Source organism: Arachis ipaensis, chromosome B4 (assembly GCF_059453495.1).
Source record: "Arachis ipaensis isolate K30076 ecotype BB chromosome B4, ASM5945349v1, whole genome shotgun sequence".
Lineage (NCBI taxonomy): Eukaryota > Viridiplantae > Streptophyta > Magnoliopsida > Fabales > Fabaceae > Arachis > Arachis ipaensis.
Genome location: NC_142439.1, coordinates 20,543,012 through 20,568,061, shown reverse-complemented (window position 1 = coordinate 20,568,061; position 25,050 = coordinate 20,543,012). Strand labels below are relative to the sequence as shown.

Sequence of the window (25,050 nt, the reverse complement as noted above, 5' to 3'; positions counted from 1 at the left end):
GACTTTATTCGACAGCAGTAACTCGCCGAATAACTCCTGAAACCACTCCCACACTAGTTTCCCATTGAGAATGAACTGGTCAAAGTCAGTGAGACACCTACTAACAGTCTCTCCATCAACGGGCAATCCCAACTGATACACCACGTCTTGGAGCGTGATAGTGCACTTTTCGAACGGTATGTGAAAGGTGTACGTTTCAGGACGCCACCTCTCAATGAATGCGCTCACTAAAGGCTTATCCACCCAGAACTAATGAGTGTTTAGCCTAGCCAAGTAATACAAACCAGCGATTTCTAAATAAGGCATGATACGGTCATGTAAATGCATATTCTGTTGACTTCTAACACTATAAATACACCTAGTCAGCTGCATTATACAAAAAAATTAAATTGCTACTAATTGAATTTTCATTGAAAAAAATTAACACCTAAATTATTTATAAATTAAGTAATTCATATATAAAAGACTAACACATAAAGTAACAAAAAAATCAAATTGGTACTAATCAAATTTTAACCAAAACAAGAAAAGGACTAACACCTAAATTATTTATAAATTAAATAATTTACAAATAAAATACTAACACATAAATTAACAAAAAAATTAAATTAGTACTAATCAAATTTTAACAGATAAAAGACTAACACCTAAATTATTTATAAACCAACTAACATATAAAGGGAACATATAAATAACTAATCTCTTCATTGATGCTTCCTGTCACGTGAGTAATGCCGTTGAATAGATACAGGTGATTTTGTTCTTACATGACCCCACCTCAGTAGAGTATCACTATTACGTAATTCTCTCCCAAATTCTCTCAACTTCAAACTAAACTCAAACACTCAAGTACGCAATCCGTCATTGGCTATCACAATTTTTTAATACCTCTACATGTAAATCGCAGTAGGGTGCTATAAATTATGCACATTTCATCTTCTTCATAAATTATGGTAGGAGTCTCACGAATTATGTTTCTAAACTATTGCAGGAATGTCGCAGATTATACCCATTCGAAGGTCTTCATAAATTGCTATAGAAGTGTCGCAAATTATATTAAAAAGCTTAACCACGGTTTACATAGAATATAATAAGAACACACATGTAATTAGTTTCAGATTGTTATTTATGTAAATATAAATCTCAATTATTTTATTTGTGTCATTTGTCCTTTATAAAATTTAGTTTATTGAACAAACCAAATTAACTCACTCAAGCAATCTGATCTAACAATCACGGCAATAACCAACCTAAATGATGGTTATAAACCTCAAAGAACAAACTAGTTATCAAATGAAAATTCTCTCCACAAATTAAGCCTTAAGTGAATATTAATTAGTACAAGCGAGTATTCGTACTTGTTAACACAAAGGCAAAGTTAGAAAGACCTCATCTGAAGTCTTTTGAAATTATAGTATTATATTTAGCTTCTTTATTTTTTATTTTTAGAGTATTTTTTAATTTGATAGGTCAATGATATTAATTTGTTGCAGATTTAAACTCTATTTAAAAATATGCTGTTGGCCAATAAATTGTTACATACATAAAACGAGATTCGAATCTCTAATATTTAAAACGGAGGAATGAGCTAACTATTTGACCAACCTTTACATGCCTTATTTTATTTAATGTTATCACAACATACCTCTAACAGTAACCCTTTATGTTCCCTTTAAAAACTTAGGTTAACATTTAAAAAGTGTTGCTATATGAATCATGCAGTTTGTGCAGCAGCTAAGAAGGCATTGAAATCTTCTCTAGCTTTCCTCAAACGAGGACTGATGCAGAATGCTGGAGAGGCAGGGCATGATGATTCCGGCGACGGCGACAGCGAAAACCGAACATGCCGAGGGGACCCATCTGATTTCCTACCACTCCCTCCTCTAGATGGACCATTTTTTAGTACCCCTTTGAGCTCTTTTTCAAAAGCAAAAGATGATGCACCACTAAATGGTGAATTCACATCATTGCCATTGATCAATTCCATTGGTAGATCAAAGTATGAACTCCTAGAGTGTGTTCTTACCTCAGGGACTTTTGCTACTCCAGAAGCCCAAGACCCACATTCAAATTCCTGCACTGAAACTGTTCTTGACATATTCATAGCACCACGTGATTTTGATTCTGAACCATCTTCTTCTTCTTTTCTTGCCTTACATGGCTTCAATAATTTAGCACCAAAACCTGGAAGGTACAAGCATAGAGAACTGCATCTAAAACCATCATCACTAACTTGTTTCTTCTTCACACTCTTGGGACTTCTCTTAACAACTTCTGAGAATGTTTCATTATGATGATGTTCTTCCATTTCACTCAGTTTTGTTAGCCAATGATGATGATCAATTTCATATGATGAGGGTGCTAGTGATCTTGTTTCATCACATGACTTGCTCTTCCTTAATTGAGCTTGTTCTTGTTCTTGTGATCCGTTGCTTTCGCCTTTCGAGATCTTCCGGGGGGTGAATCGTGGCGAGGAGGAGGCCGAATTGGGGAGACTGAGGCTCAAGAATCTAGGATTTGGAGGGTGTAACGGTGGAGGGTGCAAAATGGTGCCAGTGAAAATAGTAGAAGATTCTCTTAATGAAAGTGGATCCACCACAATCTGTTTTTCTCTCTGCAAATTATTCTCACCTTTTTTGTTGGTGATTTCTAATCCTGCTTGCAAGGAAGCCATTCTTTCTTCTTTCTTTTTGTTTTTCAAGAATGATTCTTTCTTATGTGTTAGAAGATCAGCATAGTTCACTACTTATAAAGAAGAGTCATATATAAGACAAATGGAAAGTGTGACATGGGAGCATGTCATTTACATTAGTGATGAACATGTTCTAAGTCTACTATGGTTTAATAATTTTATGTTTCTTTTTCACATAAGAAATTGATAACACTGGAGAATAACAAAGGTCAACTGCATCTTTATATATAGAGCACATGCAGGACATGATGAATTAAATATAGTTCACAAGTTTAATTATAAACGTGCTGCCATCAACTCCATGTAGCTTTTCAAAGAGCTAGTATAGTGGCTAGTTTTTGCATATATTGATTTGTTGTCCTTTTTCTTGCGTTAGTTCCTCCTAGTATCTACCATTTAAGAAATTTGAAAGAAAAGTATCGACTATCGACCATATAATGGAAATGGAAATATTTTAGAGTTGATAAGCAAAATTTCTTTCCCAAAATATTATATATTATCATATATAATCTATAAAAAGAATATTTTGCATATTATGGAGATATGCGACCATTGGTATATAATTGTTTTTTTTTTTTCAAAAGTATCTTTCATATATATATATATAATTTATAAAGAAAATATTAAGTCTAAAAAAATTAACTCATGATATTTCAATTTTAATATACTTATCATGATGATTAATCTTAATTTATTATTATATTCATCTAAAAGGATGATAAAAAAAAATCCATAAAAACAAATGTCTATGAAGATTATTTATTTATGACAGAGATTAATTAAGGACCCGTAAAATTCTCATGATAATAAGACCCATCCCGCAAATGAATAGAGACGAAGATGAGGACATATGTATCCATTGAATAGGAACGGTTAAATTCCTACAAATATTCAATTACCAAATTAACATAATTTATAGGGTAAAAAACAGATATATGCCAAGGAGAGTTTAAAATTACGTATATCAGCCAAACGAGATTCTCATTCATCAATCAACCAAAGCATACTTTTATGTAATTCGAATCAACAAAATTCAAATTAGGTTTTTACATAATTCGAATTGATATAGCTCGAATTATTACCAAGCATTCTGCCAAAGTAGTTCGAATCAAGCTGCATCGAAATAGGGAAGTATAGTTCGAATTAACTCAATTCGAATTACTAAGACCACGTGATTAAAGAGGAAGTTCGAATCTTCTTGATTCGAATTACTCTGGTTTGGTAATCAGGGCTAATTCGAAATGACTTTATTCGATTACTTATATATAGTGCGAATGAGGATGATTCGAATTACTGTGAAGCAGATCTCTATATATATGATGTGAACGTGAGTTGCTCTCCATAGAGGGATCAGATGGCTAGTGAGGATAGTTTTCTAGTGTTAGTTCACCACAGAGGATCGATTAAGAGAAAAACTCGATCCGGTGTGAAGTTCACCAATAAGGATCCTCTCTGTATTATCGTGAGGCCGACGACGAGCTATGATGACCTTGTTAGCTCTGTACTGCTGAAACTTGGTCTGGAAGGTGTGAAAAAGATTAAGAAGTTTTTCTATCGCATTCCAACCACCGTGCTCCAAGATACCGTGAAGTATGATTGTTTCACGATCGGGAGTGATGAGGACTTGCAGGTCATATTTCATTGTTGCCGGCAGTTTCCCGAGGTGAGGACACCAGAGCTGTTGGCAAAGTTGGTTGATATGGTATCCAGCTTGGGGGGTTCGAACCGGAATACGCACACTTTAGCCACGGTGGCCGGTTCTAGCTCGAGACCTGCCGTTGCTTCTTCCTCTGTCCCTGCGTATGAGCCACCGATCCAGCCTGTGGCCTCCCCTTCGTTCGCTGTTGATCTCAGCGGCAATGTTGGCGACGAGGTTGGTACAGGGGAACATCTTCCAACCTCAGTACAGTGTGCTACACCGGCTGGTGTTGGAGACGGATTGTTTGATGATCCAAATGACGATGATGTTGAGCCGGATATGATTGCTGATGACAGTGGCGATGATCTCGGAGCGAGTGACCCGAGAGGGGCTGCAGGTGGATCTAGCTCTGGCACACAGCAGTACCCACCCCATTTTTCATCATTGGATCTGGATGCCATGAGGCAGGATGGGCTTCCTGGGCAGCCTGCTGGATTTGGCGCTAGAGATGCGGAAGGGACTGCTGGTATGACAGAGTTCCAGGTTGGTCAGCAATTTCAGGATAAAGATGAGGCCCTGTTGAGTGTGAAGACTTACAGCATCCGCCAAGGGGTACAGTACAAGGTAGTTGAGTCTGACTATCGCCGGTATGTGGGAAAGTGTTCTGAGTTTGGGAATGGGTGCACATGGTTAATTCGGTTGAGTCTTTGGCAACGGAAGGGCATTTGGGAAGTCAAACGGTACAACGGACCGCATACGTGTCTCGCCACCTCTATCTCCAGCGACCATAGGAGTTTGGATTATCATGTGATAGCGACATTAATTACGCCAATGGTTAGGGCTGATGCATGCGTCAACATCAAGGTGCTCCTAAATGCCACGGCCGCACACTTTGGGTTCAGGCCAACGTACAGGAGGGTCTGGCTGGCGAAGCAGAAGGCTGTTGCCGTCATCTATGGTGACTGGGATGAGTCATACAACGAGCTCCCTAGGTGGGTGTTAGGAGTCCAGTTGACCATGCCTGGTACTGTAGCAGTCCTCAGGACTATCCCTGTTCGAGTTGGGGGACAGCTGGACGAGTCTCAAGCTTATTTTCACAGGCTGTTCTGGACGTTCCCACCTTGTATCGAGGCATTCCGTCATTGCAAGCCGTTGGTGAGTATTGACGGCACCCATCTATATGGCAAGTATGGGGGAACGTTGCTTATCGCGATTGCACAAGACGGGAGCTCCAATATACTCCCTGTGGCATTTGCACTAGTCGAGGGTGAGAATGCTGAGTCGTGGTCCTTCTTTCTCTCCCACCTCCATCAGCACGTGACACCGCAGCCAGGTCTGCTAGTTATTTCGGACAGGCATAACGGCATCAAGGCCGCGCTTGAGGCTCCTGATGGGGGATGGCTACCTCCGGCTGCATACCGGGCATTCTGCATTCGACACGTAGCAGCAAATTTCGCCCTCACCTTCAAGGGCAAAGACGCTCGAAGGCTTCTTGTAAACACAGTATTGTGATGAGGGGCGCAGATTCGGGCACATGACGACCAATATCTCTGAGTGTGTGAACTCAATCCTGAAGGGGGTCAGGAACCTCCCTGTGTGCTCGCTGGTGAAGGCCACATACGGAAGGTTGGCTGAACTATTTGTCCGCAAGGGGAGGGAGGCCGAGGCCCAGCTGGGTACTGGACAACAATTCAGTCAACACCTGGTCAAGTGTATCGAGGCCAATCTGAAGACGGCTAGGTGCTTCACCGTGACTTTATATGACAGGGATAACTCGGAGTACACTGTGGCAGAGACGACTCCGACTGGTTCGTTCTCACTGGGTAGCTACAGGGTCTCACTAAGTTCTCAGACATGTGATTGTGGATACTTCCAGGCACTTCATTTCCCGTGTCCGCACGCATTGGCATGCTGTGCCTACTCACGGGTTACTTGGCAGCCATACGTTCACCATGTGTATCGCCTTAGTTCGGTTTTCAGTGTGTATCGGATGGGATTCACACCTCCCATTCCGGAGGGTTTTTGGCCACCATATGACGGGCCAACCGTTATACCGGACCCGAACAAGAGGCGTGCGAGGGAGGGTCGTCCGCGGTCTACCCAGATACAGACCAATATGGATGAGGCAGATCCGAACCGGCCCAAGAGATGTGGCCTCTGTAGGCAACCTGGACACACTCGTCGAAGTTGTCCACAGGCCGGAGGACCCAGCCATACAGGGTGAAATGAATACGAATGTCTGGTTTTGTGTTCTTATTTGTATTAGTTTGATCATATGTACTTTTTTTTAGAAAACGATGTTCTAGGTTTGCTAAGTAGTCGGTGTTCAGTGCTGAAAAATTGTTGTCGTACAAGACACGTATGTTAAATGTCTTACTAATTATGGATATAAGTAACATAAGCAAAGTACACAAATTTTCATAGTGACTGAAACAAAATAACGCAATATGAAACACACTGCTGCATGAACTGATGAACTAATGAAATAAAATATAACACCATTAATGAAAAAGATATAACATACAACATTGATAAAGAAATAACATACACCACGATACACATATCATCTAAAGAGGTGCGACCCCGTAAAGCAACGACGTGGAACCCGTGTCCTATGACCTCTCCGGATAAGCGGCTCCTCATCCTCGATCTCGTCCTCCTCGTCCTCTGGGGGTGGCTGTGCAGGCGTCCTAGGCTGGACATGTACGGGTCTGGATGAGGACGGCCCGGCAACTGAATGTAACCCAGCAGTATGTGCGGATGGTGGGGTCCCACCCAAGGCGAAAGTATGAACAGGAGCCACGGAGGGAGGCTCATTCAGATCGACATTTAACGGTGCATGTGTCCCCATCGTCTGACCCCGTCGACGGGCAGCCTCATCCTCCTGCATGATGATGGTGATCTCATCTAGGAAATATGATCCACCGAAATCCACATCAATCCCATCACCGGCAAGAAAGTCTGAAAACATGGATCCCGGACTCACCCAATGCGTACTCTCCTGAAGTGTCTGGTCGTCACCGGGCACGCCAACGAAGTAATCTCCGAGCGGCCCCACTCCAAGCCCATCGTCAGCATGGCTCGATGGATCTCCCAGACCGGATGGACAACCTGAAGGACGTCGGGAGTGCTATAGGGCATCCATATAAACTGAAAAAAGCAAATCAAATCCATTTGATTTATTCGTTAAACCATATAAACTGAAAAAAGCACTAACTATACATAGGTGCTTAGCGTACTTACATCTCTAGCCTGTAACATGTCGATCCTCAGTCGAGCCATCTGCACCCGAGGTCCCTTCTCACTAACCCCAGGATTGTAACCTGACCACCTGCATAGGAATTTAAACATGGTAGTGCATTCATGAATGATTCTAAAAGGCATAAAATTGCATGTGAAACTGAAAATAAATAAAATAAAGATGAATAGTAGACTACAATAGTGGTACCTCGAGGCAAGGGGCCAGCTAAACGCATCATACCCAACAGGCCTAAAACCAGGAAACCGCCAAAAGATCCAAGACTGAAGTAACTGTAACGGCCCAGCTAACTTCACGACATGTCTGTTGGCCACTTGGCACATGCACCGGTACAACCATGCTAGTGCCACCGACCTCCAACTGTAGCCACCCATCTCCTCAAGCCTAGCCACGAAGGGTAGCCATCTGATATGAATACGATTGCTGGACTTGTCGGCAAACAGCTGGGTGCCCAACAACATTATGATATAGGCACGGGCAAAGCGCCTAACTGTCTCCTCATCGGCCCCATCGGGGCACTCTCCAAAAGTCTCCTGGAACCAGGTGCAGTTCACTGCGAACTTTTGAATTTGGTCTGCGGGAGGTAACACACCGAGCAACTCCTGGAACCTCTGCCAAGCTGGCCGGCCACCCTCTATGTATACGTGGAAGTCTGTCAGGCAACCACTGACGTAATGCCCGTCCACTGGCAACCCTAACTGGTACGCGACGTCCTGAAGTGTGATGGTGCACTCTCCGAACGGCATGTGGAACGTGTGCGTCTCCGGCCGCCACCGTTCCACGAATGCACTCACAAGGGGCTCGTCTAATCGGAAGCATCTGTTGTTCAGTCTCGCAAGATGGTATAATCTGGCCATCTGCAAGTACGGAACGTACCTCTCATCAAGACACATCCCCTGCTGCCACCGCATGCTCGATATGCAACGTCGGGGATGCGTATTACATGAACCGCATAATTAGAACGAATTAAAATACCACTAACATATACAATTCACACCGTAAAGAACCAACAAAGTAATCATGCAATAGAAGATATATTAAACCAGTAACCAAAATTGCATACGTAAACCGCAAACATAGACCGGTTCTAAAAACCACATGGAAAAGCAAAACTTAGTAAAACATTAGCAAAATCGCATCCAAAAAACCACTAACATAACCCACATGCAAATCCACTAGAGAAACGAACATGCAAAACCACTCAGTTAACCACCTCCAATACCACCAACCTAAACCGCTGACATAAACCGCTAAAATAAACCATCGACAAAACCGCTTTCATAAACCACTAACACTAACATAAACCACTATCATAAACTACTAACAAAAACCACTAACATAAACCACTATCATAAACCACTAACAAAAACCACTACCATAAAGCGCTATCATCAACCACTATCATAAACCACAATCATAAAACACTATCAAAAAATAATATCAGAAACCACTAACCTCGTCATTGATCACCCCCGGCGATATGAGCAACTCCATCCAAACGATACAACCTCCCCGGATCGTCCCCCATCGCCTGAATATGCCGCTCGAGTCTTTCCCGACCCGATTCTAGGTCGTTTTCTCTGGAATTTGGTGGGGTATGAGAATGGAAAACTGATTCGAATGACCTTGGTTCGAACTCTTTATATAGGCGAAACCCATGTAATTCGAATCCACATGTTTCGAATTACCACTTGAAAAGAAAAACGCGTAATTCGAATCAATATGATTCGAACTCTATATGCGTCACGTGATACTAGTAATTCGAATTGATATAATTCGAACTACGTATTTGTAATTCGATGCAACATGATTCGAATTACTTAGGAGGAGTGGTGGGGATAATTCGACAAAGGTCGATTCGAATTATGTTGAAGTGTAGTTCGAATTTTGTTGATTCGAATTATATAAAAGTATGCTTTGGTTGATTGATGAACGAGATTCTCGTTTAGCTGATTTGCATAAAATGGATCTCCTCTTGGCTTATATCTATTTTTTTACCTAATTTATATATACATAAATGTTTATTTGAGTAACACTAATTTCTGTTCTCAATTTGAATTTTTTGTGCTTTTTTTCATTTTGTCTTGCTCTCTCAAGTTTTTAACTTTGTCTTTAAGTAGTGTCACTTTAAGAATTATGTTATGTTATTATGTTAGAATATATTTTTATATTTTTAAATTATTTTTTATATAAATATATTATGAATTATATTGTGTTAGATTATGTTAAATTGTCTTGGACGGAGTTGAATTAATTAAATAAGAGAGATGGAGAAGGGATGAGACAATTTTTTTAAAACACAATGGGACATGAGAGAAGGGATGAGAGATAATTTTTTTTACATTTAATTTATAAAAAAATAAATTAATAGTCATATTTAATTGTAAATCTACATAATTACAGTAATATATATTAGTAGAAAAAATACTATTTATATACTAAATATTCTTAGTAATAGTATAAAAATATGATTGTTACAATTAATTGTATACTTCAATTATTTTTTAATCAACAAAACAAAGATAATACCTGTATGGTTGAGTAAATGGTCAAATTCATTTTTGAAAGATCACTCATTTTTTAAATTAATTTTTGAAAGATTATTTTTTAATTAAATTTGTCTTTTAAAGATTTTAAGTTGGTCACATTAGTTCTTTCGTCACTTTCATTGCTTATAACGTCAAAATTTGCTGATATAATATACTAAGTGACACCATAGTATATTCATTACGGTCCTAATTAGCTGCTAACATGATATATTTATTACATTGTTAACAATGAAAGTGATAGAAAGACTAATATGACCAATATTAAAAGAATTCTGCTAGGGACACATGAGGAATCTAAACAATATGAACAATGACCTCTGAATTTGGCCAAGTACAAGGAAAAAAAAAGTAAGAAAACTTTTTAAATTACCTAAGCTAAAAAACCCAAACAGTTATTTCAAAAAATTAACCATCTCAACCTTAGTTTACCAAAGGAATTCACCCAAACACCCTCTTCCCCCCAAACTATCTGCCACCCCCATCTTCATCAATCATCCTACCTCTCCGGCGTTAGAAGCTCCCTCACCGACCATCATCGTCCACCCCTGTAGCCCCTCCCCCATCACCGTAGCGAGATCGTCATCAAACAATCATTTACATAGTTATTAAAATAATCACCTGGTTACCTAGTGAAATGATCATCTAGCATTTGTTAATTGTATATACTTTAACCGAATCGAACAAAATAATCATCCAATTAAAAATTAAAATAACCATCTATATACCTAGTGAATTGAACATCCAGCACATTTGGGGAGTGGAGAATGTCGATGGCGACGCATGGAGGCAGGGGAGGAGATCCGGCAACAGAGCAGCCACGCAATGACAACTTCGGTTAGGCGAGGTTGCGAATCTGCACGGCCGGCGATGGGTGGGCAGCGGTAACGAGGACGCACGGGGCTGCTGTTGCACGATCTTTTGTTGCTATGGCACACAAGTCGAATGCGGAGAGGCTGAACAGCGTCAGCGGGAGGATGGGCGACGTTGGCTAGTCCGCGAGTGGCTGTGGCTGTGGCTGTGGCGGCGACGACACGACGGATGGGGGATGCAGCTGCAAGGAAAAAAGCACAGAAACGACTGCAGAGGAATCCGCCTCATCTATGGAAGAACATGGGCATGAGGTGATGCTTCGGTGGCGTCGACAGGAACCCGCGGCAGCGTTGGCATGGTGGGCGGTAGGGGGTTTCAACGACGCACTGGAGGCTGCGGAGGCACAAGGGGGGAGAAAGGTATAGATATTGGGAGGTTCAAATGACATTATATGTAAATGGACTTAATTATTCTAATTTTTTAAAATTTAAATTTTAAAATTAAATAATTAAGAATTTAATTTTTTAATTTACTTTTTTTAATTCTATTGTTCGTATTGTTTATAATTGTAATTGTTTTCTCATATTTTTTTAATATAAAATCTTTAAAGAGTAAATTTAATTAAAAATAAATTCAAAAATCAATTTAAAAAATAAATGATCTTTTACATACGAATTTAACTATTTACTCGTATATAATTATTAAAAAAAATACTAATGTCAAAAAAGTGTTTATTATAAAAAGTATAAACATAAAGAAATTATTATTAGAAAGGAAATGAAGGGTAATTATTCCAATAAATGATCACTTGAAAATAATATATTCTCACGTTTATTTCAAGTTTTAAAATATTTATTATCAGAAATTAGTAATTAAATCATCAAATTTTATTATTTTATTCTCAAAATGGAGGTTGGAAATAACTTCTTCACGTCATAGAAATAAAATAGCGTAAATATACTTATATATCCTTTAATTAGTGACCTGATTAAAATTAATAAAATAATTAATAGCTAAATATTATTAAAGATGTTTTAAAATTATAATTTTCCTAAACGTATTTATTATGAACCAAAGAATTTTTTAATGTTAAAAAATTATATTTTTATAATACTCCAGTATAATATTTTTTGTTAGAACCTGACACCCATAGTTTTTGCTTTGCTCGGACCTCGGAGTGACATTTAAGTTTTTTTTTTTTTTTTTACCAACAAAAAAAATAGATGCTCATTTTCTTTTTAAAAATACATATATACGGATATCCCAATTTAGATTTGCTAAAAGCCTTTCTGAGTTTTTTTTCCTGAGTGTGTAGTATTCATCGTTTGGAGGGAAATAATTAGTTTTTTTTATGACACAAATAATTTAGCTTATTACCAAGATCAATACCCTTCTTGTGGATTTTTTGTTTTTGTGAAGTTACAACTTGTGGATTCTGTATTTCAGTTGCATTATGTCTATGTTTTTTGGTCCGCGCATTATGTCTTGTTGAATACATTTTTTTGGTATTCCCGACATTTACTTAAACGGACGAGTGAGCTGACCACTCGACCAACCCAAATTGATTTGTTCGCGAGTTGTTACATACACACAAAATCGATATTCTTGTTTTTTCGTTTTTTGGACCTGAAGTTGATATTCTTGTTTTTTTTTTTTTTGGTCATTATCTAGTGTCCGAAAAGGCCCAGACCAAAACCCCAAAATCCAACCCGACCCAGTATTGGAACTTTCTTCCCCACAATTGCATGCTCCAACTGCGTTCCATTTTCAAAGCTAAAACACCCAAAAAATCAACACTGTATTATTGCCTTCTCTATGCAAAGAAGATGCTGCTCCCGCACCTCATCGTTTCTGAATCGACTTGCTCTCTGTGTTTCTACATGGCTATCTTCTGTTGTTGTTGGGATTCCTTACTGTGTTTCCTTCATCGCCACTAGCTACAACTCCATGTTGGCCATGGTTTGAAATTCGTGACTTCTCTCTAATCTGATCTGCTAGGGTGACTTCAATCTCTCTACACATCTTCATGAACTGATAAAACTTATTTGGACCTTAAACCAAATAAAAAATTGGCCTATCCAGACCAACAATGAAGGGAGAGCATCGTATCCACCTTAGGATATCCACATAGAAGAGACATGAACAAAGACAATATGTTTAGAGATACTGAATTAGTGTATTTTGTGATAAAAAGAACACAGAGACACTAACAAAGGACACAACTTACTTTTTATTTTTTCTTTTATTATTCTTGTTAATTTTTCATAATTATATTTTTTATTATTATATTTTTCATTTCAAAATTTTTGAATGAAAAAAAAATAAAAATAAATTAAATTTTCATAATTTGCTCTAATTTATCACTAAATAAAATACAAAAACACACAATTTTATATCTGTCTATCAATATCTTATCCTATTCTCAAAAATAAATGTAGCCTTCGAGTTGGGCAAAAAGGTGTGGATTACTTGATTCAGATATTCAAAGAGAGACCTAACATATGTTGAAGATGAAGAATGGTGCCAACGCCTAAACCCTAAGCTCGTCGTAGCCGTCGCTGCCGCCATCACCACCGCCGTCGAGCAAAGGCGCCTCCTCCACGAACGCATCTCAAGATCTGGCAGCAACGCCCAAACCAAACCTCTGGGTCGATTGAGGGAAAGCGCCTCTTCACGAACGATGCTGTCGCTGCATTCGGCTCTGCCTTTGCCTCCTCTTCACAACACCGCACCTCCGTCGCTTGCACCGCCGCCCGTCTTGCGCGTAGGAGCACAAGATCGTCGCTGCCGGTAGATCTTTTCTCTTTACTTTTTCGATTTTCTGTTTTTCATTTTATATTTTTGCTAATTCTGAAATTCAGCAAGATTTTGTTGTTGTTGCCGCCGTCGCCAACGGTTGTTGCTGCTCCTCTGTTTCTCTTTGGTGGCCAAACTTGTTGCTCGTTGTTCGTTGCTGCTCTGCTCCTCTGTTTCTCTCTGGTAACGATCGCGACTTCTCCCTCTCCTCATATTTTTCCGTTGTCGAATTTTCCTTTTGCTCAATTAATTGTTTGGTTTGAATATTCAGAAGGCTGAGTTTTCATTTTTAATTTTATCTTCTTTTGTGGAATCTGAGATAAGAGAGTTCATAGAGAAATTTGACTATTTGTCATTATTGAAGGGTAATTTTTTCATCATTTTCTTGTATTATGGTGTACATAGACAGGTATAGGGGTGTTCATTACTTTATTTGATAATAGTCACAGAAGTTTGAAGTTGTAGGTTTCTATTTCCTGTGAATGCTAACTAATGTAAATAGGTTTCATGGTTTGGATTATAGGAATTATCAAAGTAAAATGATGTTGTTTTGGGCATAAAAATACCCTTATTCAAGAAGTGAGACTCAAAGAAGAAGAACCCGCTGTGACACAGAAAATGAGCAGCAAATAGAGCTTCTAGTTTATAGTGAGATTTGGCTTAAGAAGGTAGGGGAGGTGGGGACTTTAAAAAGTACCATGTTATGTTTCACTTTTTGGACTTGTTCTAGGGAGAAGCTGTTGCATAGGCAAGGGGCTAGTGAGTGCAATTAAAAAAGGAGGGTTACACTGATAACTGTCTTGGTGCATATGCATATGGTGGCATAATAAGTAAAAAAGGAGAAGAAGAATACAATGAAGACAACGACATAGGCGAAGAAGAAGAAAAGGGTAAACCTGAATGTGATTTTGATAAATTGTACTTATGTTGCTAGTGCAATTCATACTTATTTATACAATTGGAAGAGCCATACTAACTAACACCTAATGACTCTTAACCAAGGTTTTAAAAACCGGACCGGTCATCAAACCGCTTTAATCACTGGTTCACTGGTTTATTGGTCTAACCGGTCCAACCAGTGGTTCAACCGGAAAAACCGTTTTAGAATAAATAATAAATAAATTATAAATAAACATCCTAAAATATCTTCCAAATTTAAAACACTACACTAAAAATCATCAACCAAATTTATATGATCTTATCCAAATACAAACTCAAAGGTTAAATAGTAAAAAAAAATATCTAAATATTAAATTTTTGACTTTGAGGGTTAACAGGATCACTTAACACCTCAGATTCTAATTTAGAAATGTCAAGAGACAAAGGATTATCAATTTCAACAGAATGTTGAGCTAGTTCAGTTAGAAAATGTTGATCATTCTGTGGTATTATGCTAACTGAACATGAACCTGAACCTTGCAAGATGACCTTTTTGATTTAATCTTAGGCAACGTTGTGATCATCTGTTGTAAGAGAGCTCTCTTAGCAATAGATTCTTCTTGCTGAGCAAGCCATAAACGGGATCTAGTGTTATTTCCAAGTTGAGGTATCAACATAACAAGTAGTCATTGAATAAGAAAGCATAACATATCACAAACTACCTATACACTTTGACTCTCCTTCTACTACCATCATCATCATTCTTCAGTTTATTTATATATGGCATTGACAGGTAGCTACCCCCCACTCATTCAGCAACAACCAGCATTTGATTTTATTTCCATATGATCTTTATCAAAATACAAGAAGAAACCTGATATAAGACACACGCCACTAAAAGTTATAGACTGCATATAAAAACGAAGTTGCAAGTTTAATATACTGCTTTTGAGGCTTACACGATAGGCTTTCGGCATCATCATCAACCTCTGCAGTAGCAGGCTTTTGATCTTTCCTCTTAAATACCACTTTTCCATAATTTTTAAACAATTCATCATACATCTCATCTATATCTTCACCTACATCCGGTAAAATTTGTCTTTCATGTTACCTGCATCATCATTCATTCATTTGCAAGGCACAAAAATTTACAAATTCTCCCATTTAGACATAGAACAAAATCTAAAAAGTGAATGAGAGAAGGATTTTCTTAAGAAATTAAAGTGGCCATTAAATTAGTGTTGATTTAACTAAAGTTACAACCCCCTCATATTTTAGAGTCATCAGCAACTAGTAATTACAAAACAGAGCCATCAGTAAATTTGAACAAAAATTTCAAAGCCATCAGCAACTAACAAGTACAAAACAGAGCCATCAAAAGAGCAGCATAACAAAATCACTAATCACAAATCACAAATCACTTGTCACAAATTCCAAATTCAAAACACTCAATGCCATAACAAAACAGCAGCTTAACAAGTCACTAGTCAGTAATCACAAATTCGAAACTCAAATCAACAGCATTACAAGAGACCCAAGAAATCACAAATCACAAATTCAACCTCAAATCCTTGAAACAGAGTAACAGACTCAACTTTCCACTAACCTCAAATCAGTAAATCACAGTTTCACTAACCTTCCACTGACAGCGGAAGACGACAGCGACAACACGGCGCACCAGCTGAAGGCCTCGAGCAGCGATTTCACCTGTGAATGGAAGACGTGCCGAGCTAGAAAGGGGAGACGCCGTGGAGAAGGAGAAGGAAGAGGCCGCGGAGACGCCGACACAGACGAACGGTGGCGGCGGTTCCGTCCAAGAAGCTGGATTTTTGGGTTGGGAAGGAGCTAGGGCTTGCTCTTGCTGTGTGTTCTGTGTTGTCTTTCAAATGAGGGTGTGTTTTGGTGGGGTGAGGGGAGTAACTCGCGTGGGGTGGGTGGGTTTTCTTTTTTTTTTTTCCCTTGACAAAATCAAAACGACGGCGTCTTATACGAACCGGTCGGTTTCCGGTCCGGTCCAACGACCGGTTATCAACCGGTTCAATGGTTTTCTAACGGTTTTGTCATCAACGGTTTTAGTAAGAGGACCGGACCGTTTTCTATGTCGGTTCCCGGTTAAACCGGTTCAACCGGCCGGTCCGGTCCGGTTTTCAGAACATTGCTCTTAACAGACTCAGTTAGCGTGACTAACTCAGCTCATAACAGATTTAGATTTTGTAACTAATTCACCTATTTATGACTCAAGTAACTGATTCTTCCTCCTTAACAAAAATAATACTGTATGAAGATGTGAAGCTAGTTTCTAAATTTTTATAATTATTGCTTCATTTTTCTTCTCACTTTATATATATATATATATATATATATATATATATATATATATATATGATTGTGGAATTGAAATGATGATGCAGATACCAGCAGACATGGTGGCAAACTCAATGATCATAGCACTATTGGTTCATTCTAAGAGTAATTCTTCTAACAATTTGATCTACCATATTGGCACTTCTAACAATTTTTCTTGCATTGCATGTATGGTTATGGTCTCTGATTATTATCCCAAGTTAGTCACTATGTGGCATGAAGGACTTCTTTTAAGCTTTTTCAAACATATTTAGGCATCACTCTAGATTCATGGAGCTATTTAGTCGTGCTTATATATACTTTCTATGACAAATAGCTCCATAAATTTCTTTCTGCAAAATGAAACTTCTTAGCAACTGCCACTTCTTCTGTTTCTCTAATTCATTCATTGGATTCACTGAGGAACTTAAAACACACTAATTCATTCATTAATTGCTAAACATGCTTCCTCTTATCCCATTTTGACATGCTATTATTCATGTAATTATAAGGTTCAAAGTTCAAACAGTTCTTTTATCCCTCTTGTGCAATACTTGTTTCTTATGTTAGTCTTTATAATATTTTTTAGTTCTAATTTAGTAAAATTTGAAAGATCTAGAAGTCTGTTCTTTGTTTACAATGGGATGACATGATGAGAAGAAATATAAGAGGGATTGATGTGAAGGGTATGTCAGGGAAGGTGAAGTTTGAGTCTCAGAGGGTGACCAAGAAATTGATAAAGAAACTTTGCTTTGATTAGAATACAAGAGACTCGGAGGTAAGTAGTGTTAACCGTTGGCCAAACTATTTTCTATCAAGGAAAAAAAATGCAAAAAAATATTTTATTTTATTGAGGGCTTTTTTTCCCCTTTAATTTCTCTTTCTTGCTTTTAGAAAATTAGGACCAACGCAAAGATTTATTTTTTATTTAAAATAATGAATGATTTTTAATTATTTAAAATTGAAGTAAAATTTTATAGTGTTTGTGTTTATCTCTGTTAGAATTCAAGTGGATAAGACTTAAAGTGATTATTATCTGAGTCAGAGAAGGTTTGTATGTGCTAACTTCTAATGAGGCTCAATGTCCTGTTTGTGTGATTATGGCATGACTTTCATTTTGATTAATTTTTTAAAGATTTATTAGGGTTTATTATTCTACAAAACTATGGTCTAATTTCTCTTTTTATCAGATCAAATTTTTTTAGTTTAAAATATTACATATAAATATTCTTTTAATTATTTATAAAAAATAATATTTATATAATTATGATTAAGATTTGTAACTATTAATTAGTTCTTATTTAATAACGACCTTTTTTCCTAGTTTGGGTGTTATTGTTGTAATAAAAATTATATTTTATTGAATCTAATTTTTTTGTGTGTTTTAACTTATATATATTTTTAGAAGAGTCATTTCAATCTTCCAATCAGGTTGTTCCTTTATTTGTCTTGAGATTTGTAGAAGTCCTAATCCAAGTCTTTAAAGAACCTGTTAATTATATTTGACAGTTAAACCCAACTATTGTCTCCTCTAGTCCTCTGTTAATTATTTCTAATATACACTCTGCAGATTGAAGAGTAAAAGAAAATGGCTGAAAATATTGATTTCGACTTTCTTACAAGTGGATGTCACTGCTACTGCTGGCTATCTTTGTTTTTCTTAATGTTCAAAATTTTAATGATGAGACCTTAGATTTTAAACATGAGGACAAGGATCTTTGTTGTATGAGGCATTTGAATTACAGATTTGCAAAGTTTACTTATGTGCTGATGCTTTTATTTAATATCATGTGTATAGGTTTTTGTTGTGGTTGCCCTTTCACTCATTCCACTGGTGCCAGGACATCTTTCTAATAGGGCTTATCGACTTTCTTTTTTGGGTACCACGTGCTCTTCTCTGTTTTCCTTGTACTCATTATACGGGGTAAGTTTGTTGTTATGATTTTAGAGATGATTATTTTGTTATATTTCCTTAAACCAGGTTTCATATGGGGTGAGGTAAGATTGATGAAATGCGCCCCACTCCTCAATGTGAATGTCATTTTCTTTCCATTTGTACTTGATAAACGTAACTTACTGGTGTGGTTTTGAGAACCAAATAACTGGTGCATCTTCATAAATTTATTCTTTTAATCTTTTTATTTTTATACAAACTGTACTTATAATTCAACTGTTGCTGTATCTTGGACTCTTGGTGCAGGAGGTGGAGTGGTGCTTCTTTATGCTTCTAAATATGATGATGTTAAATTAGTTGTCAACATCTCTGGACGCTATGATCTGAAGACAGGAGTTGAAGAAAGACTTGGAAAAGATTATATAGAAAGAATCAAGAAGGACGGTTTCATTGACGTGAAGAATAGGTCAGGTAACTTGTCAATTGATCATGCTGTTTCAATTCCTCTAAGCTTGGATGAGGTTGTGAGAATTATTTAACAAAAAATTCAGTGTCCATAGATTTCTCATTATCCTACGTAGGTACATGATTATGTTTTATCTTTATGATTATATGAATATGATTGGGAATTTGCTATTGCAGTAAGTTTTAATTACCGTGTGGCGGAGGAAAGCTTGATGGATCGCTTAGGTACAAATATGCATGAAGCATGCCTTAACATTGATAAAGATTGCAGGTCAGAGAAAAATCTTGTCTTCTCTCTTTTGCTTCACCCTTCTGCCACTTGTTGCACATTCTTTTATTGCCTTTCATTTGTTACTTCACATCTTTGTCTCAAACGTGAGTTTCCCTTGATTAATTACCTTGATTAGAATATTCAGTGTTTATTCTTGAGTTTGTAATGGGAGGGGAATTATATTATAAAATTGTAAGAATTTATATCCTATTTGTCTATCGGATATGCTGGAGATTGGTTCTGCTATATTCATCTTGAAAATTAGTTTAACATGTCAAAGTTGTGTTTGATGTGTGTACGGTTACACCCTTTCTGGATCTGCAAGCTCAGCAGGGAAAGCTTTCTGAAAATGATTCTAGACGCTACTTTCAACAACATATAGATAATTTTGCTCATTGGAAGAGGACACTACTTTAATTGGTCTAACATTCGGTGGTTACCTTAGATCAAAGGTAATTTATGTTTGTATACTAAAACCTACTAAACTATTATGTTTTCCCCCTTTCCTGTGTTATAATGCACCAATATAGTGTTGTCATGCTTTTGCAATAGATAAATTCCTGTCATTTTAAGATCCATTAATTCAAACAATGTGGAGAGTAAACATGCACCTCATACTTTGCAGATAAAATGCACGAAATGTGGAGGGAAATCTGAGCGTCAGGAAAGGATGATGGATCTTACCAATGGCGTTGAGACAGAAGGGGACATAGCAACCCTGTAGGAAGCTCATTTTGAGTTTATAGACTTGTAGTATTTTTTGTTATTTAGATTTGTAACATGATTTTTTATTTTTCAAGAGAAATTTGTGTATCAATATTTTGAGTTTAATAAAATATTTCATTTCGTAGTAATTAATTTCAGTATGTTTATATTATGCATAACAATAATAATTGTTAGCAAAAATTAATTGAGATTCTAAAAGAAAAAGGTAGTTTATTGTTTCTAAGAAAATAAGTATAATATAACTAAAAAAAGTTTTAACATTTTAGCGGTAATAGTAATGGCCGGTAAAAGTGAATAACATTACAATTTTAGAATTATTTAGTGACTATATAAATTGCCGGTAAAATGGATTTTGGCGGCAATAGTAATGGCCGTTAAAAATGAATAATATTAAAATTTTAGAGTTATTTTTTGTGGCCATATATATTGCTGCTAAAAGCAAAATAAATGGCCGCTAAAAGTGATTTTTCTTGTAGTAATTAAAGAGCGTTTAAAAATAATAAAATATTATTTGATATTTTTATTTTATCATTAAAATAATTTTAAAAATAAAAAATATTGAAAGTGAAAGCATAAATAAAATAAGTCTTTTAACATTTTCTTTAATTCCTTCTGTTTCTCATCCCCTCGTTACATGGCGATTTGTTAACTTATTTTGTTTTTTGGTTTTTTAACATGGGCACATAGCAATGGGATTGGCATATCGAACATAAGGCAGATATGACCGTAGGAGAAGAAATATGTATATAGAAGTAATGGGATTGGCATATCGAACATAAGGTCTGATTTGTATTTCGTACATTACATCATTTCACATTTTAGAAAAATACCACAATAAATTACAATTTAAAAAAATATTATTGTTAATCTAATATTAAAAATAAAAAAAGTGCATTTTATTTATGTTTTATAAATATTTGTAACCCTAAATATTAATTTATTCGATAACATGCCATGTTTATGGAAGATACAATGTAGCAATCAACAAGGTTGTTAGAGTATAATTAAGATCAATTAGTATTATTTATAGATATTAAGAAAACCGAAATAATAAAAATATAATATCCTATAATATATTCATATATGTTAAATAATGCTAATTAATCTTAATTATACTCTAACATGAACTGACAAAGGTCTCAAAAACATTTGCACAAATCCAATAAACTAGTAATTGCACAAACTCAGAAGAAAGAAAATACCAAGATTACAATTGAGTATAATGACACACAGAATTTACGTGCTGTGGAGTTGGAGACCATGTTCTAGCAAAGGACCTCACTAGTATAAAGATGATAAAAACAACATTTTTTTAATTGTTTATTTAGTCATAATTAATAAATATATTTTAAAAAATATAGATTAATAATAAAAATATAAATTATGAATAAAATTAAAAATCTAAGAGAAAAATAATTATATTAATGATTCAAACTAATATTAGTTCAAATAAAACTAAATTTCTTTATCAAATAATTTTTTCCAAAATCTCAATTTCATAATAAGTTTTAGTCAAAGAATTTAAAAATAAATAAGGATTACTAGACTAAAAGTAGATCGAGTAGCAATAAGAATTGGTAGATTAAAATATAGATTTTCAAAAATAAAAAAATTATTAAAGGAATTATAAAAAGTATAAATAAAAACTCAACTCCTAAAAAATTATTAAATTCGTAAAATGAGAAAAAAGATCAAAATGATAATTAAATAAAAGCAAAAAAATAGTATTATAAAATTTATAAAAAATAATAAAAAATAAAATAAACCTCTAATAAATTTTTTGTTAAAAATGTAAATTTCAAACAAATTAAAAAACTAGTACCAGAGTCAAATTAATGATTAAGAATATAATAACTCATTTAATCTATGTCACGTATCGAAAAATCTAATTAACATATGATAATTTATTCAACAAACGAGATCAAACGCTTTTATTTAAAGACGTTTTAAACCAGATCCAAATTTTCAACTTTTTAATGATACTCTTTATTATGAAGAATTGAAGATACTTTTTAAATATCTTGATTTAATATTTCAATAAAAATATTATAATTATATTTAATAGTCATTAATAAAAAGTTGAATTATTTTACTGTTCATGAGATATTTAATTTTATTATATGAAATGCTCGTAAATGGCATTATTTTTTTTGGAAATTTATTAATTTATACTTATACCATATATATGATATACATTTGAGATCTTGCCAGTTTCAAAAGCATGCACTAACAGAGATACATAGGTGTGATGTTAACCTTTAAGCAATTGGTACATCTTGAAGGATGTCATTTTTTTTTGTTGGGGTGATTATTTTTCCAAAACCCATCATTAAATTAATTGTTTATATCGTATATATATATAGGTTATGTTTATAAAATTTTATATTAAACAAAAATAATTTATTATACTTTAATTTGTTATATGGATTAAATTAACGTAATATAAATATTTGAAATCTATATATGAATATTAGAGTATAAAATATGTAGTTATAATTCAATGATTTAGCGAGTAAAAAAAAGTGTATAGCTAGAAAGAATTACTATACACGCCTACCCGGTATATAACTATTAATATAACTTGACCATAAATATCAAGAAAAATATATTATTATTGCAGAAATAGTAACGTATTTATAAAATTGCTCCAACCACTTAATTTTCTGTCTCTCTGTTAACATATTTATAAACTGCGATAAATGTTTCATTTATATAAACTCAATTTAGACATAACTATCTTCTACACATGCACTTTTAATTTACTTCTTATATATAAAAATTATAGGCATTATTTTAACATTATTTTTTTTAAATAATTAATACATTTTTTATTTTATTGATAAAAAAATAATTTTAATACAGAATTAATTAATAACCTCAAATAATATCTTTGCAAGCTATAAATAGATTAGAGTCCAGATTATTATTATTATCATTATATCCAATAAATTTTGTGCTTCCATCAGTTTTTTATTTGTGTTTATCAAATCTCCCTTCTCTTTCATGGAGAAGACTCCATCACAAGAGCCAGCATTCCAGCACGGATCTCTGAGCATGGCTCCAACAAACAAGAACTACGAAGCACTTGAAATCGAATCCATCAACAACATTGAAGAAGAAGAAGAAACGGAATTAGAAATGGGCAACAAGAAAACACAAGAAGAATTGCATGCAACAACAGATCAAAAATCCATAAGAAATAAGAGGTACATGTCCCTTCTGGTTCTGAATTATTTTCTCCTCTTTGTGGGTTCGGTCTCTTCAAGCATGCTTTCAAAGTATTATTTCACCCACAAAGGTTCAAGCAAATGGGTTTCAACTTGGGTTCAGTGTACGGGATTTCCTCTCTTACTCATCCCCATTTTTCTCCCATATTCTCTCCTCAAATCCACCATCCGAAAACCCTTTACCGATTTCAACAAAAAGATTCTAACTTTATCGATCTTTGTTGGAATCATGCTGGGAATCAATAATCTTCTTTTTTCATGGGGGGTTTCGTATCTTCCAGTTTCAACCTCGTCGCTTCTTCTTTCTTCTCAACTTGGTTTTAATCTCATTCTCTCTGTCATCATTGTAAAGCAAAAGATAACCTTTTCGAATCTCAACACCGTGATTCTCATCACGCTGAGCTCCATCATTCTCGCATTGAATTCAAGCAAAGAAAGACCCAAAGGTGTAACGGAAAAGCAGTATTTCATCGGATTCTTTTGCACCATTAGTGCAGGTTTGTTGTTTGCTTTGTACCTTCCCATTGTAGAGAAGATCTACAAAAAGGTTTATTGCTACGAGATGGTGATGGAGATGCAGCTGGTCATGGAGATGACGGCGACGGCGCTGGCCACCGTGGGAATGGCGTTCGACGGCGGATTCTCGGAGATGAAGAGAGAAGGGAAAGAGGTGTTTGACAAAGGAGAAAGGGTTTACTGGGTTTTGATCGTGGCAACCATCTTGGCGTGGCAGTTTTGCTTTATGGGCACGGCGGGGATGGTTTTCTTGACATCGTCGTTGACCGGAGGGATTTGCATGACGGCTCTGTTGTCCATGAATGTTTTGGGAGGCGTTGTGTTTTTGAGAGAGAAGTTTGGTGGGTTGAAAGCTGTGGCCACTGTTTTATGTTTGTGGGGGTTTTGCTCTTATGTTTATGGCATGTATACTAAGATGTTGGAAGCTAAGGCTATTCCTCAGCAAAACAATAACAACAACAACCACCATTCTGCTGAAGATTCATCTTCCCTGGAGTTGGTTAGTATGGTGAGAAATCTTGGGGTTAGTCATTGAAGTTTGAACCATATAGGATTTGATGATTAGTCATGATAGGTAGCTAAGTACATAAAGTTGTTTTCGCTTGAATTCGAAATCGTTGCATGATCTCATAATTTTTAATTATTATCTTTATATCATAGTAATTTTATGTGAGTATTCACCTTAATAATATGTACATTAGTATTGTAAAAATTTCATGGTCATTATAATAAGTATAATTATAGTTATTATAAAATTTATTTTAGTAATATTGTTGGGACTAATTATATTAACAAAAATATTTTTTGTATATTAAAATCAACCATTAAAATTAGTTACCAATATATTTATATATAAATATATGAATAATTTAATTTATTTTTAATGTGTATGTAGAATAACTCTTATATTAAATACACAGCATATATGATAATAAGGAGTGTCATTCTCAATTACACGAGGTGTGTGTATTTAGTGTGATCTTT

The 25,050-nt window shown here is 35.7% G+C and overlaps 4 protein-coding genes across 5 annotated transcripts; 3 read left to right on the top strand and 1 right to left on the bottom strand.

Moving 5' to 3' along the window:
• Nucleotides 1–1,714: 1,714 nt before the first annotated feature.
• Nucleotides 1,715–2,674, bottom strand: LOC107637661 (uncharacterized). Its single transcript, XM_016341037.3, has one exon. It carries the CDS (start codon nt 2,672–2,674, stop codon nt 1,715–1,717), a length of 960 nt encoding a protein of 319 aa, XP_016196523.1.
• A 1,717-nt stretch (nt 2,675–4,391) lies between these two features.
• Nucleotides 4,392–5,843, top strand: LOC148566860 (uncharacterized). The gene is made up of 2 exons (XM_088484463.1): nt 4,392–4,853; nt 5,520–5,843. Exons 1-2 carry the CDS (start codon nt 4,392–4,394, stop codon nt 5,841–5,843), a joined length of 786 nt encoding a protein of 261 aa, XP_088340589.1.
• Nucleotides 5,844–5,865: 22 nt separating this feature from the next.
• On the top strand, nt 5,866–6,555 carry LOC148566859 (uncharacterized). The gene has a single exon (XM_088484462.1). The coding sequence runs from the start codon at nt 5,866–5,868 to the stop codon at nt 6,553–6,555; it is 690 nt and encodes a 229-aa protein (XP_088340588.1).
• Nucleotides 6,556–23,274: 16,719 nt separating this feature from the next.
• Nucleotides 23,275–24,743, top strand: PUP4 (purine permease 4). Of its 2 annotated transcripts, XM_088485305.1 has the most exons (2): nt 23,275–23,529; nt 24,043–24,742. In XM_088485305.1, the coding sequence occupies exons 1-2, from the start codon at nt 23,327–23,329 to the stop codon at nt 24,599–24,601; spliced, it is 762 nt and encodes a 253-aa protein (XP_088341431.1). In that variant the 5' UTR covers nt 23,275–23,326; the 3' UTR covers nt 24,602–24,742. The 2 variants fall into 2 exon arrangements, with proteins under 2 accessions (XP_088341431.1, XP_088341430.1); XM_088485304.1 differs by having other exon boundaries at nt 23,275–24,743.
• The last annotated feature ends 307 nt before the right edge of the window (nt 24,744–25,050 follow it).